At 48.8% G+C, this 13,481-nt stretch overlaps 1 protein-coding gene across 7 annotated transcripts in view; it reads left to right on the top strand.

The window, feature by feature from the left end:
* grip1 (glutamate receptor interacting protein 1) overlaps nt 1-13,481 on the top strand; it is a 47,238-nt gene that overhangs the window by 28,529 nt on the left and 5,228 nt on the right. For 3 of the 7 annotated variants that reach the window (XM_086201592.1, XM_086201589.1, XM_086201591.1), the window contains exons 4-25: nt 699-844; nt 962-1,045; nt 1,191-1,266; nt 1,350-1,495; nt 1,640-1,787; nt 2,196-2,365; nt 3,615-3,752; nt 3,847-3,996; nt 4,548-4,734; nt 5,115-5,260; nt 6,010-6,090; nt 6,423-6,492; nt 6,970-7,115; nt 7,578-7,722; nt 8,715-8,854; nt 9,306-9,509; nt 9,629-9,782; nt 9,891-9,929; nt 10,156-10,267; nt 12,323-12,433; nt 12,511-12,627; nt 13,313-13,459. In XM_086201592.1, the coding sequence (XP_086057718.1) occupies nt 699-844; nt 962-1,045; nt 1,191-1,266; nt 1,350-1,495; nt 1,640-1,787; nt 2,196-2,365; nt 3,615-3,752; nt 3,847-3,996; nt 4,548-4,734; nt 5,115-5,260; nt 6,010-6,090; nt 6,423-6,492; nt 6,970-7,115; nt 7,578-7,722; nt 8,715-8,854; nt 9,306-9,509; nt 9,629-9,782; nt 9,891-9,929; nt 10,156-10,267; nt 12,323-12,433; nt 12,511-12,627; nt 13,313-13,459 (2,857 nt within the window). Of the gene's footprint in view, nt 1-698; nt 889-961; nt 1,046-1,190; nt 1,267-1,349; nt 1,496-1,639; nt 1,788-2,195; nt 2,366-3,614; nt 3,753-3,846; nt 3,997-4,547; nt 4,735-5,114; nt 5,261-6,009; nt 6,091-6,422; nt 6,493-6,969; nt 7,116-7,577; nt 7,723-8,714; nt 8,855-9,305; nt 9,510-9,628; nt 9,783-9,890; nt 9,930-10,155; nt 10,268-12,322; nt 12,434-12,510; nt 12,628-13,312; nt 13,460-13,481 lie in introns of those variants that run through there. The other 4 variants (XM_086201593.1, XM_086201590.1, XM_086201595.1 and 1 more) reach the window with 3 other exon arrangements.

Genomic DNA, 13,481 nt, shown 5'->3' with positions numbered 1-13,481 from the left:
AATGGTTAATTCGGGTTAAAACAATACTGCACATACAAAGTGTATTTTACTTTTAAAGTACTCACTACTACAGCCAAACTCACCTCCGTCCGCCGGTACTCTGAAAATGACAACATGACAGTTTTGATCAGGGACTCAGTATATTCTCATATTTCTGGCACGTGTTGCTCTTTCCGATTTCAGAATTTTGCTTTTTTCTGATTAACGTCTTTGGGTGAAGCCCTCCAGTAAACCTCTACACGGAGACTGCAGTAAACCAACTACTTGTTGATACATAAAGCAGTATTTCAGATTAAAGCGATACTGTACATCACCTGAAAAGGTGTATTAAAAGTGGAGTATTTTTTCTTTTAGCTTGAAGTTAATGGAGCCCAACGGCTAGCAGCAGCTAAACTGCCCAGAAACGTGCGTTTACAATCCCTCCAGGTCGTCTGGTATAATCCGGGTCTCCTTAATCCAGCTGGATGACCAGTAATCCATAAACACTTGATTTCAGATGAGACCTAACTAGAGCAAGATACATGTGGATTATCACGGTAACTGTCTCCCTGCTGGCGCAGCACCAACATTCTCAGTGTATCCAGTTCCAGTTGGGTTCTGCCTGTAGTTGCAGATGCGAGGCTCAAATGTGAAGATGTGTTTTCTTCTTCTTCGCCGCCACAGACCTGAGTTATGAGCTGATGTGTTTACTGTTGCAGGAGCGACCAGCTGAACGTTGGCGACTACATCCGCTCCGTCAACGGCATCAACCTGGCCAAGTTCAGGCACGATGAGATCATCAGTCTCCTGAAGAACGTCGGCGAGCGAGTGGTGCTGGAAGTGGAGTACGAGCTGCCGCCCGTCTGTACGTAAACCCAGCGAGGAACGACGGTGGCAGGGACTGAGGGTGTATGTAGAGTGTGTGTGTGTGTGTGGGGGGGGCGAAGGTCAAAGGTCATGTGAATGCTCTGGTGTGTTACAGCGGTGCAGGGCTCCGGGGTCATGTTTAAGAACGTGGAGGTCACGCTTCACAAAGAAGGAAACAGCTTCGGCTTCGTCATAAGAGGTAAAGTGTGTGTGTGTGTGTGTGTGTGTGTGTGTGTGTGTGTGTGTGTGTGCGTGTGCGCACGCGCGTGTGTGTGTGCGTGTGTGTGTGCGCGTGCATGCGTGTGCGTGTAAAATGAACCCTTGACATGACTGTCTGCACGCAGGTGGAGCCTGTGAGGACAGGAACAAGTCTCGCCCCATAGTCATAACTACCATCAGGCCAGGTGGACCGGCTGACAGGTGAGTGGCGTCCACCTGACACTCTGTGTTTGTCTGCTCTGCAGCCTTCATATTTCTCTCTCTCTCCTTCCCTCTCTCTCCAGAGAGGGAACAATCAAGCCTGGCGATCGCTTGCTGAGCATCGATGGGATTCGTCTCCATGGTAGCACGCTGTCGGAGGCCATGAGCATCCTGAAGCAGTGCGGACAGGAAGCTACGCTACTGATTGAGTTTGACGTCTCGGTGATGGGTGAGTTAGTGCGAGCTGCTTGTGGTTAGGACACGTTACAGCTGCAAGAACAAAGATGAGTTAAGATAAAAACATAAGAGCATCAAGTATTTGTTCTACCTGTAAATATGAAACATAACTTTGTGCCTGTGTTCCCCCCATCAGACTCAGTTGCCACGGCGTCCGGCCCGCTGCTAGTAGAAGTTGCCAAGGCGACAGGTTCCAGTCTGGGTGTGGCTCTGTCGACCTCCATGTTCTGCAGCAAGCAGGTCATCATCATTGACAAGGTCAAACCAGCTAGCATAGCAGACAGGTGTGTGACCTCTGACCTCTTGTGAACTCCTGAAGACTCAGAATCAAACCTCATTAAACATCTGGTGACATGATGCTAATCACTTAGCATCATGTCTTAGCAGAGATGCTAGCAGGGTGTAATAATGCACTAAAGCCTGGTTTATGCTTCTGCGTTGCGTCGACGCCGTACCTCCGTGTCATGTCTACATGTCATGAACACGAGACAAAACAACATCATATTACACATTTAAGGAACCCTGTGCTCATACAGGTTAACTGATGCCAACCTAAAAAGGTGTGACAAGAACTCTGAACATCGTCAACCACATACAACTCTGAGTGAGTGTGTGTGTGTGTGTGTGTGTGTGTGTGTGTGTGTGTGTGTGTGTGTGTGTGTGTGTGTGTGTGTGTGTGTGTGTGTGTGTAGGTGTGGTGCTCTCCATGCAGGAGATCACATCCTGTCTGTTGATGGAAAGTCAATGGAGTTTTGTTCTCTGGCTGAAGCCACTCAGCTACTCTCCGCCTCCTGTCAGACCGTCCGCATGGAGATCCTGCCGCAGCACCAGGCCCGGCCGGCCCTGAACGCACCACAGCACGGTATACACACATACACCCGAACCCTGAACACACCACAGCACAGTATGCACGCATACACCCGGCCCTGAACGCACCACAGCACAGTATACACGCATACACCCGGCCCTGAACGCACCACAGCACAGTATACACACATACACTCGGCCCTGAACGCACAACAGCACAGTATACACACATACACACGGCCAAGACGCACCACAGCACAGTATACACATATACACCTGGCCCTAAATGCACCACAGCACAGTATGCACACATACACCCGGCCATGAACGCACCACAGCACAGTATACACACATACACCCGGCCATGAACGCACCACAGCACAGTATACACACATACACCCGGCCAAGACGCACCACAGCACAGTATGCACACATACACCCGGCCCTGAATGCACCAAAGCACAGTATACACACATACACCCGGCCAAGACGCACCACAGCACAGTATACACACATACACCTGGCCCTGAACGCACCAAAGCACAGTATACACAGATACACCCGGCCAAGACGCACAACAGCACAGTATACACACATACACACGGCCAAGACGCACCACAGCACAGTATGCACACATACACCCGGCCCTGAACGCACCAAAGCACAGTATACACACATACACCTGGCCCTGAACGCACCAAAGCACAGTATACACAGATACACCCGGCCAAGACGCACAACAGCACAGTATACACACATACACCCGGCCAAGACGCACCACAGCACAGTATACACACATACACCTGGCCCTGAACGCACCAAAGCACAGTATACACACATACACCCGGCCAAGACGCACCACAGCACAGTATACACACATACACCTGGCCCTGAACGCACCAAAGCACAGTATACACAGATACACCCGGCCAAGACGCACAACAGCACAGTATACACACATACACACGGCCAAGACGCACAACAGCACAGTATACACACATACACCTGGCCCTGAACGCACCAAAGCACAGTATACACACATACACCCGGCCCTGAACGCACCACAACAGGGTATAAATATTTTACGTTTGTATCTCGCCAGTTAACGTTTGTTTACGAGCTGTCAGTCCTACCAATAAAATATGAATGAGTATCCCAGGGAATATTCCCCGGTTTTCCAAACTGTGGAATATTCAAGATTACATAACAACATGTAATCTTGTGATGCAGGTTCCTGACCTCTGACCTTTCCTCTTGTCTTCACCTGAACAACCTCCTGTGTGCATTTACGTGTTTGTGTGCAGTCAAGGTGCAGCGTAGTCCCCGCTCCCTCCCCTGGGAGACTGGAGGCTCCGCCCCTATCCTCCCCCCCTACCACTACAACACCTACCACCCTGACCAATCTGGTGCCAGATCGCACAACCGCCATACCAACAACCCTCGTATGTGCTCCTCTCGCTGTCTTACTGAAGTCTGATGTTTTGTTTTGAGAGGACGAGATGTTCATGGCCCTCCTCTCTCTGTCCGACATGGCAGCGCTCAGCCACTCCTTCTCTCCAGGCTCCATGTCAGCTTATAGCCTCTCGTCCCTCAACATGAGCACTCTGCCCAGGAACATGTATCCCACAAGTCCACGGGGCACTCTGATGAGGAGGAAGGCCAAGAAGAAGGATTTCAAGAGTTCTTGTAAGTCTCACTTTTCTGGTTCTGTTGTCCCAGACGTAAACGATGTCAACATCTGTGAGTGATTCATCTATAACTTTAGAAGCTCCTCAGCTAAAGAGTTCAAAACAAATGAGGTGACCAGACTAATAGCTGCACTCCTCTTTTCAAACCCGAGACTGACTGGAGGACCCGAGGAGTCTGATTGTAGATTTTAAGCATCGTAACCATTAAACCTTGTAAACTGACTGACTCAACAGTCGTAACTTTAAAAACTGTCTGCAGGTCTCAAAAACAAGGAAACTATTTTATTTTCATATTTGACCTTTTGTGAAAAAAGTGGCAGAATTGATTTGTTAAATTACATCCAGGAAAAAGATTTCTGGAGCCGTAGTAAGAACCAGTCTCAGCTGGAGGTTTGGCGCCTTGTGCTTGACATCCTGAAACTTTTGCGAGGATGTTACAGTTAATGATGAGTCGTCAGAGGAGCGTCATATTAACAGAAGGTGACCCAGGACGAAGCCTTGGAGGACACCGCAGCAGACTTGTTCATCTGTTTTCTCTCTGTCTGTCAGTGTCTCTGGCCTCCAGCACCGTGGGGCTCGCTGGTCAGGTGGTTCATACAGAAACCACGGAAGTGATGTTGCTAGGAGATGGCATCATGGGGTTTGGCCTGCAGCTGCAGGGTGGAGTCTTCGCCACAGAGACATTGTCTTCACCGCCGCTCATCGCGTACATTGACCCTGACAGCCCGGCTGAGAGGTGAACACACCCCAAGGGCCCTATTTTAAGCATGGCACAAGCTGGCGCTCATCATTGCCAGTTTCTTACCGCCAAGCACCCTCACACCTTCTCTTGGTGCATGGGAAGGTGAGGAGCGCTCACTTCTCCTGAGGTGATATTTGTCTGATGTCACACCTCAAACACACCTATGAATAATCAGGTGTCTAATGACGGCGTCTTTGGTTTGCGCTCTGATTACGTGCCTTCTAAATACCAAAATGAAGCTGAACACACCCCAAACACACGGCACACACATAGCGCCATCTGTCTGGCATCATAGATCGCTTAAATCGGGGCCCTAGTCTGAACCACCACTAAGAGATGAACACAACGGCCTGACTGAAACTCTGTGTGTGCAGGTGTGGCATCCTGCAAATTGGAGACAGGATTTTGTCCATAAATGGAGTTCCAACTGAAGACTCCACCTTGGAGGAAACCAACCAGCTGCTCAGAGACTCGTCCATCACTGCTCAGCTGACCCTGGAGATCGAGTTCGACGTGGCCGGTAGGAACAAACTGACAGTCTGTGTTGACTGACTGTCAGTCTGTGTTTAGCTCTCCTCCAATCTGTCATCGTCTGAGCTGAATAACGCCACGCTACACGTGACTCACACACACACACACACACACACACACACACACACACACACACACACACATTGTTTGATACAGAGAAACAGACATCCTCACACTTGATGAGGTCCGTCACAGTCAGAGTTTGTTCCTCTCAACTGTAGATACATTGGCATCAATGTATCTACAGACAATCAACACTTACAGGGGAAGGCTCTTGTTTTCCATCATTCCTGAAGAGAGACCAGAAGATAGAGCCCCTTCTCTGGAGACCCTGGCTAGTTAGCTTAGTCCAGTGGCTGGTGGTGGGTGGGAAGTGTTAGCATCAGCTAGCTCAGGTCCAGGCTAGTTAGCTTAGCCCAGTGGCTGGTGGTGGGTGGGAAGTGTTAGCATCATCTAGCTCAGGTCCAGGCTAGTTAGCTTAGCCCAGTGGCTGGTGGTGGGTGGGAAGTGTTAGCATCAGCTAGCTCTAGCTTAGCCCAGTGGCTGGTGGTGTGTGGGAAGTGTTAGCATCAGCTAGCTCTAGCTTAGCCCAGTGGCTGGTAGTGGGTGGAAGTGTTAGCATCAGCTAGCTCAGGTCCAGGATGCTGGTGTGTCCAGCAGGAATCCTCCTCCTCCTCATAATCAGTAGCAGCAGTCGCTCTTCTAGTCCTCAACAAACGTTTGTTGTCTGTCTCTCAGAGTCGGTCATCCCGTCCTCTGGAACCTTCCATGTGAAACTCCCAAAGAAACCCGGAGTGGAACTTGGAATCACTATCAGCTGTGAGTAAAGACACAGAGGTGCAGATGTCCTGTTTGCCCGCTGAGTGTTGTTGCTTCCTTCCTGTTGTGATGCACCATTGACTCACAACACCAGGATTAAGTCGGAGGTGTCGTCTTCAGCTGGGGGCACAGCTGAAGTAAAGTTCCTGTTCTCATAGCAAAAGTGAAGTACCACAAATATGTGGGAAGTTGTGAGAGTAGCAACAGCAGTTTATCAATCTGAGGATCTGTGGCTTTGTATTTATTGTGACTAGAATGTGTTGGTGTTTGTTCAGTTAGCATTGAGAGGGGAAATATTTGATTATGCTAAGCTAACTAGCGTGTTTCTGCAGCTCCGTCTAACAGGAAACCAGGTGACCCGCTGATCATCTCCGACATCAAGAAAGGCAGCGTCGCTCACAGGTACACACACCCTTCTGAGGACCTGCATTTCCTCCCGTCAGTCCATCCATCAGAGTTTGAGTGGTTTTAAGTGAATATTTTATTCATTCACTTAAATTATTCTTAATTCTTTTATGAGAAAACAACCCACGATTTAACACACTTGAACTTTTGACCCAACAGAGGTCACACAAACTCATCAGATATACATAGAAAATATCTCAATCAAGTGAAAAACAGATTAAATGAGAAAACATTAAACAAAACAGCTCAAAAAGCCACCAACAAAGACAAAAGGTAAATGAAACAAAGCCAAACAGAAATAATGATCATAAAATAAAATAAGGATATATTTTTTGTCATCACGTGTTCATGGACTATTGTGCACGGCGTAGAGAACCAGTGAAACGCTGCTGGAGTCATGGAACGTTCCTGCTGGTCTACTTATTTTGCTCTCAACCCACCACATCACCAGTTATTTCTGCTGGTCTTTGGAAGGACGGGGACGTTGGAGCTGGGAGACAAGCTGCTGGCCATCGACAACATCCGGGTGGAGAACTGCTCCATGGAGGAGGCCGTCCACATCCTGCAGCAGTGTGAGGAGCTGGTCAAGCTGAAGATCCGCAAAGACGAAGACAACTCAGGTGTCCGTGCTGAAGGCGTTCGCCGCGATAAACGCTAAACTACCGATGTGTCCACAACCTGTCTGCGGGTTTTTCACACGTTTGTCAAGCGACTGTTGTTGTTGAACGCGATCAGCAAACCAGAGCGTTTAGATCAATGATGAGTAGCGACTCCGATCAGTTGTATTTTTTATGGAACCAAATCAATACAAAAGTTTGCTGATGAGTCTGGGAGTCAGCTCAGAGACCCATCACGAGCCGGGGCAAGAACCGTCTGGCGGCCTTCTGCCTCGACCAGCACGAGATATTTTTTTTGGTTTTACTGCTTCTGGTGATGATAGCTTTGGTTAGAACTTGACCCAAACCCTCATACGGAGTGATATTAAACCGTCTCGCATGCGTGGCATCACCACTGGCGAGGCTCTAACAGCAGAAGGGGCAGGGTTTATTCTACCCACCGTGTTCCTTTATTCCACGTTCCAGATGAGCAGGAGGTGTCGGGCAGCATCATCTACACGGTGGAGCTGCAGCGCTACGGCGGCCCACTGGGAATCACCATCTCAGGCACCGAGGAGCCCTTCGACCCCATCATCATCTCCTCCCTGAGCAAGGGCGGGCTGGCCGAGAGGTGCGGCGCCATGACGTCACTTAGCTGATACATCCTCCTAAAATATGAACATGATAAGATAAGATAAGATGAGATAAAACAACAGGATCAATCGCTAAAACTGGAGAGAAACATTCATGATATGAGTAAGAATATGAAATTAATATTGGCACTGCAAACTTGAGCAGTTGGGAAATCATGCATGTGATTTCCTGTTGTTGAGATCAAGAGTTTGAAGCCATGAGTTCTGAACAGAAGAGAGGAAGATGCTGTTGTAGATTCCGTGAAGGTAATTTTGGCGAGTCAGGACTGAAAAATATAAAGAAAATACTCCAAACATTACAAAAGTGATGTTTAGATCAAGACTGAAAGATTAAATGAACAGGTTTTTTGGAGGGTTTTCATGAATGTGGCAGAAACAAGTGGAGAATGTCGCCCTCTGCTGTTCATAATTAGTATCACTAATCTCTTGTATCTCTACTTTCACCCTTGCGTTTAATTTTCTTGGTTTCGATTCTTTGATTGGGTTTCATCAGATCCCTTTGCTCTTTTCTTTTACTTTGATAAGTTTGAAATATTTAAAAGATTTATGCGGAGAGTAACGTTTAAAAAAAATTTAATCTTTTGGATTTATGAAGGCATCATTGATTTTTGGTGTGGTGGCAGCACAGAACTGAGTTTTGGAATCAGCAGAGAATTTAATCAGCTTCTATTTTCATCAGAAACAAATAAATTGGGCCTTGTTCAAGAATCACTCTTACGAACAGTTGAGGGGAATTTGTCACGTCTTCCAATATTTCTGTATTTTGTGATTTTTTTCTCTCTCACAAAGAAGAAAATCTTGGAGTGATGCAGAACCGGAAAAACCTGCTGTTCTCTAAAATGATGGACCAAATGGATCCGTCAGACGCCTTTAAATCCAGAGAGAGAATTAATAACCATAGTGACATCATCAGGGTCATGGTGTGACGCTGTGACCTATGTCCTGTGTTTGTACGTGTTGTGTTCTGAAGGACCGGAGCGATCCACGTCGGCGATCGTATTCTGGCCATCAACAGCAGCAGCCTGAAGGGGAAACCTCTGAGTGAAGCCATCAGTCTGCTGCAGCAGGCCGGCGAGACAGTGACGCTCAAGATCAAGAAGCAGGGAGAGCGTACGTCCCCTCCCCACCACAGACCGCCACGTTAACCTCACCATAGACCGCCATGTAGACTCCACCACAGACCGCCACGTAAAACCCCACCACAGACCGCCACATAAACCTCACCATACACCGCCATGTAGACTCCACCACAGACCTCCACGTTAACCTCACCATAGACCGCCATGTAGACTCCACCACAGACCGCCACGTAAAACCCCACCACAGACCGCCACATAAACCTCACCATACACCGCCATGTAGACCCCACCACAGACCTCCACGTTAACCCCACCACAGACCTCCACGTTAACCCCACCACAGACCTCCACGTTAACCCCACCACAGACCTCCACGTTAACCCCACCACAGACCTCCACACTCACTTGAAATCTAACCCTGTCCTTGACTTGCTCTGTCCAAACACAAAAATATTTGTTATGATCTACTTTTCTTTTTGCAGTTTCAAGTCCAAAGTCTTGTGTGATTGGCTCAGGACTGGGAATCGGGGCAGGGCTTACGCAAGAGAACCATGATGGGGAGGAGGAGCCAGTTGTCATGGTCACGCCCCCTTCAAGTCAGAGACTGTTCAGTACGCTACCATCTGTCGACAGTGCTGTGGAGTCCTGGGATGGATCCAACATAGACAGCAGCTTCACCAGCCCAGGTACGAGAACAACCTCTGACCTCTGTCCCAGACGTGTGCAATACCGATTAAAGACTAAATGAAGTGTGTGTGTGTGTGTGTGTGTGTGTGTGTGTGTGTGTGTGTGTTTGTTTGTGTAGCACCACCATTTCAGGCATCACCTTACACCTTCCACGAGTGGCGCAATGCCAAGACGACCAACAGCCAATCACCTTCCTCGAATCGCCAGAGAGCCAATCCGCTGTCAGATCTGGGTCTGTGCAATGATGACTGGGATCACCCGTCACTGGGAGGGTGAGCGTTTCTCAGCAATGTCCCGTAATGTGGCGTGCTAGCATTCCTCTTCAAGTCAATGGAATTTGCTAGCGGTGAGCTAACAGCGGAGTGTGTCTCTGTCTGCAGAGGCTGTAATCTGCCCAGCGGTCTTATCACTGACAGCAGGTACCATATTGACCTTTAACCTTCCACCCCCCCACCTGTCACCTCTCTGGCGTCCAGCAGAATCCCTCCACCCTCTCTCACACACACACACACACACCTGGTGGATGTGCGTGTTCTAACCATCCCTCGTCTGTAACAACTCACACCAGCATGTCCTCCAGCACCGGCGTCACGTGTGTGAACCCAGCCAGTTGTCTCTCTGACTGACCTTTGACCTTTCCTTCAGGTTCACCGTGGGGCATGACGGGACAGAACCAGACCAGGAAGAGAACTTCTGGTCCCAGGCACTGGAGGACCTGGAGACCTGTGGCCAGAGTGGCATCCTCAGAGAACTGGAGGTGAGTTGTGTCGCTTGTACCAGAGAGGGGGACGCGAGTCTTAGACCTGGACTGGGTTGCACACACGTGACTTGAGATGTGACTTGGACTTGAGACTTGACCTGGACCTGCAGGAAAAGACTTGTGAGCATCTGTCAGAAGGACCAGGAGGTTGTAAGTTATAACATCGTCCATCGTGATACTAAATATTGCAGCCCGGCCTCCTTGTAGCAGCACTTTCAGTCCTCATCAGTCTGAAGCTGCTTCGATACGCCTCAGTGGTAAAGAAGTTCTGTCACTTGGCTAAGTGAGTCCCTCTCTTCCAGGAGTCCAGAGAGGACGCACCTGTCCCAGCGCTGGTACCCTCCATCTGCCCGTCCACTAACTCTTGCCTGTCTTATTTTTTAGCTTCGTCACACGTGTTACGTTTCTTTCACGCTACACGTTAGCTCATACTGTTTCTGCATGCTTAAAAAGTGTGCTCCTACATTTTTCTGTGGATGATTGATTGATTGTGTTTGAGGGACATTTATTCAGTGAAAGTCTCTTATTATCCATCATAGACGGACCTTAGACGAACAACAAGATAGAGCCCCAGGCTAGTTAGCTCAGCTCAATGGCTGGTAGTGGATGGGAAGTGTTAGCATCAGCTAGCTCAGGTCCAGGCTAGTTAGCTCAGCTCAATGGCTGGTAGTGGATGGGAAGTGTTAGCATCAGCTAGCTCAGGTCCAGGCTAGTTAGCTCAGCTCAATGGCTGGTAGTGGATGGGAAGTGTTAGCATCAGCTAGCTCAGGTCCAGGCTAGTTAGCTCAGCTCAATGGCTGGTAGTGGGTGGGGAGTTTTTGCATCAGCTAGCTCAGGTCCAGGCTAGTTAGATTAGCCCAATGGCTGGTAGTGGGTGTAGCATCAGCTAGCTCAGGTCCAGGCTAGTTAGCTTAGCCCAATGGCTGGTAGTGGGTGGAAGTGTTAGCATCAGCTAGCTCAGGTCCAGGCTAGTTAGCTCAGCTCAATGGCTGGTAGTGGGTGGGGAGTGTTAGCATCAGCTAGCTCAGGTCCAGGCTAGTTAGCTCAGCTCAATGGCTGGTAGTGGGTGGGAAGTGTTAGCATCAGCTAGCTCAGGTCCAGGCGAGTTAGATTAGCCCAATGGCTGGTAGTGGGTGTAGCATCAGCTAGCTCAGGTCCAGGCTAGTTAGCTTAGCCCAATGGCTGGTAGTGGGTGGAAGTGTTAGCATCAGCTAGCTCAGGTCCAGGATGCTGGTGTGTCCAGCAGGAATCCTCCTCCTCATCATCATCAGTAGCAGCAGTCGCTCTTCTAGTCCTCAACAAACCTTTGGTTCTGTTGACCCAAGTTCCAGTGGAGCTTTGGAGGTGCTGCGTCAAATCACTGCTCCCAGTCAGGAAAGTAGTTCCGGCTACGTGTCTGATTCTACCACTACAACGTCTCCTCATGTTAAACTGGTATTTATCACCAAGGTGACACACAACCCTCCTGATATTAATGCAGGCAGAGATGGAGCTACGCTAACACTTCCCACCCACTACCAGTCATTGTGCTAAGCTAACTAGCCTGGGTTCATAACAGTGACACCTTTAATGGGAACGATGACATTTGAAAGTGGTTTTGTGTGTAACTCTTACCGCACCCTAACAGCTAGCCCATGATTACATCACTTGACACTAAGTGACATCACACAGCTTTGCGTGGCAGGGTCATAATGTAATTAGGCATGGCAGTTTGAGCAAAGCATGCTGGAAGGGTTTCTGCAAGGCCTGATGGGTAGTGTGTTTTCTGCCTGCAAGGATGCATCTGTTGAAGTTTTAGTAAAAACTTTATTGTTCAAAGTTTGAGTAGAAAAGGTAAACAGCAACTGTAGAGATGGTAATCGATTCCAGAAAGACAACTAGTCATGGATGCTATCAGAGGACAAGACTCATAGTTGATCCGTGTGTGATCATGGTGGTGGAGGTCAAAGGTCACATCCCTAAGGGTTTCGATGGATGGATAGCTACCTCATGTGTCTTTGGCACCTGTGATTGGATGTCTTTAACACGTTCCCTCTGATTGACCAACTCCAGGCTACTATCATGTCAGGCTCCAGCCTCAGTCTGAACCACGACCCCGCCCCCCAGCGCAGCACACTTGGACGCCAGGCGAGCTTCCAGGAGCGCAGTAACTCCAGACCACAGGTGACAGATGCTGACTCCGACTTTCACATGTCATATCCTAAACATGTTCCCATCTTAACACTGTCATTCCTGCCCAGGTGACACCACGGTCCAACACCTTGCCCTCTGACCCGCAGCGTCGAGCCTTCGCCATGAGGAAGATGAGACAGGAAGTCAACGAGATCCTGAACCAGAATCCTGTAGAACTGCACAAGGTGACCCATTTCATCCTGTTGGTATTAGCCAGGTTGGGCAGTCATGAATGAACAACTCCTGCGTCCACCTCAGACTATCTTCTGACTCAGGTTCAGTAAATGGTTCAAAGTCATGATGCTGATTTGTAAAAGTAAAAATTTGTTGCTTTCTTACGTGTCTCAGAAAAACCACACATAAACAACTTTTACAACACTTGTTTTCAGAATGGAGTGTGGCTTTAATCAGCGACAGAAAATTTTGTATTTGGGTGTGTGAGTTGTCGCCCCCATCCCCGAGTCGGCGGGTAGATACTGTTACTGTTACACCAGGGGCTACGCCACAGAAACTGTAGCATCCTAAGTACAAGCCTATCAGCAGCAGAATAGAGCTGTGGGCGGATCGTCTGGAGAGGAAGGGAGTCAGAGAGTAAAGAGAAAAATTAAAATTTTCCACAAATGTGTCTCACCAAGCTAGTGCTAACATTAGCGGTGCTAGCCTAGCCACAGGTGGTGCTAGCACCATCCACGTAGTTAGAAGCTTTACAGGTCTTTGAACAAATGATACAGAGGAATACCGCCAAATCAATCAAAATGGCGGCATGTCATTAAACTAATTTTATGTTGTTTTTTGTGTGTGTGTGTGTGTGTGTGTGTGTGTGTGTGTGTGTGTGTGTGTGTGTGTGTGTGTGCGCGCACACGGGCGCAGCTGACTCTGGAGAAGGCTTCAGACCTGGAGGATTTCGGCTTCAGCGTGTCCGATGGCATGTTGGATCGCGGCGTCTACATTAACAACATCCGACCTGGAGGTCCCGCTGAGCGTGGTGGCCTTCTTGCCTTCGACCGCATACTACAGGTAAAGAACAGGACAGGTGGGC

This window comes from Aulostomus chinensis, chromosome 4, assembly GCF_037954235.1.
Source record: "Aulostomus chinensis isolate RoL2024-O1b breed Wild chromosome 4, RoL_Achi_v1.0, whole genome shotgun sequence".
Classification (NCBI taxonomy): domain Eukaryota; kingdom Metazoa; phylum Chordata; class Actinopteri; order Syngnathiformes; family Aulostomidae; genus Aulostomus; species Aulostomus chinensis.
This window is presented reverse-complemented; position numbering and strand designations above follow the sequence as displayed.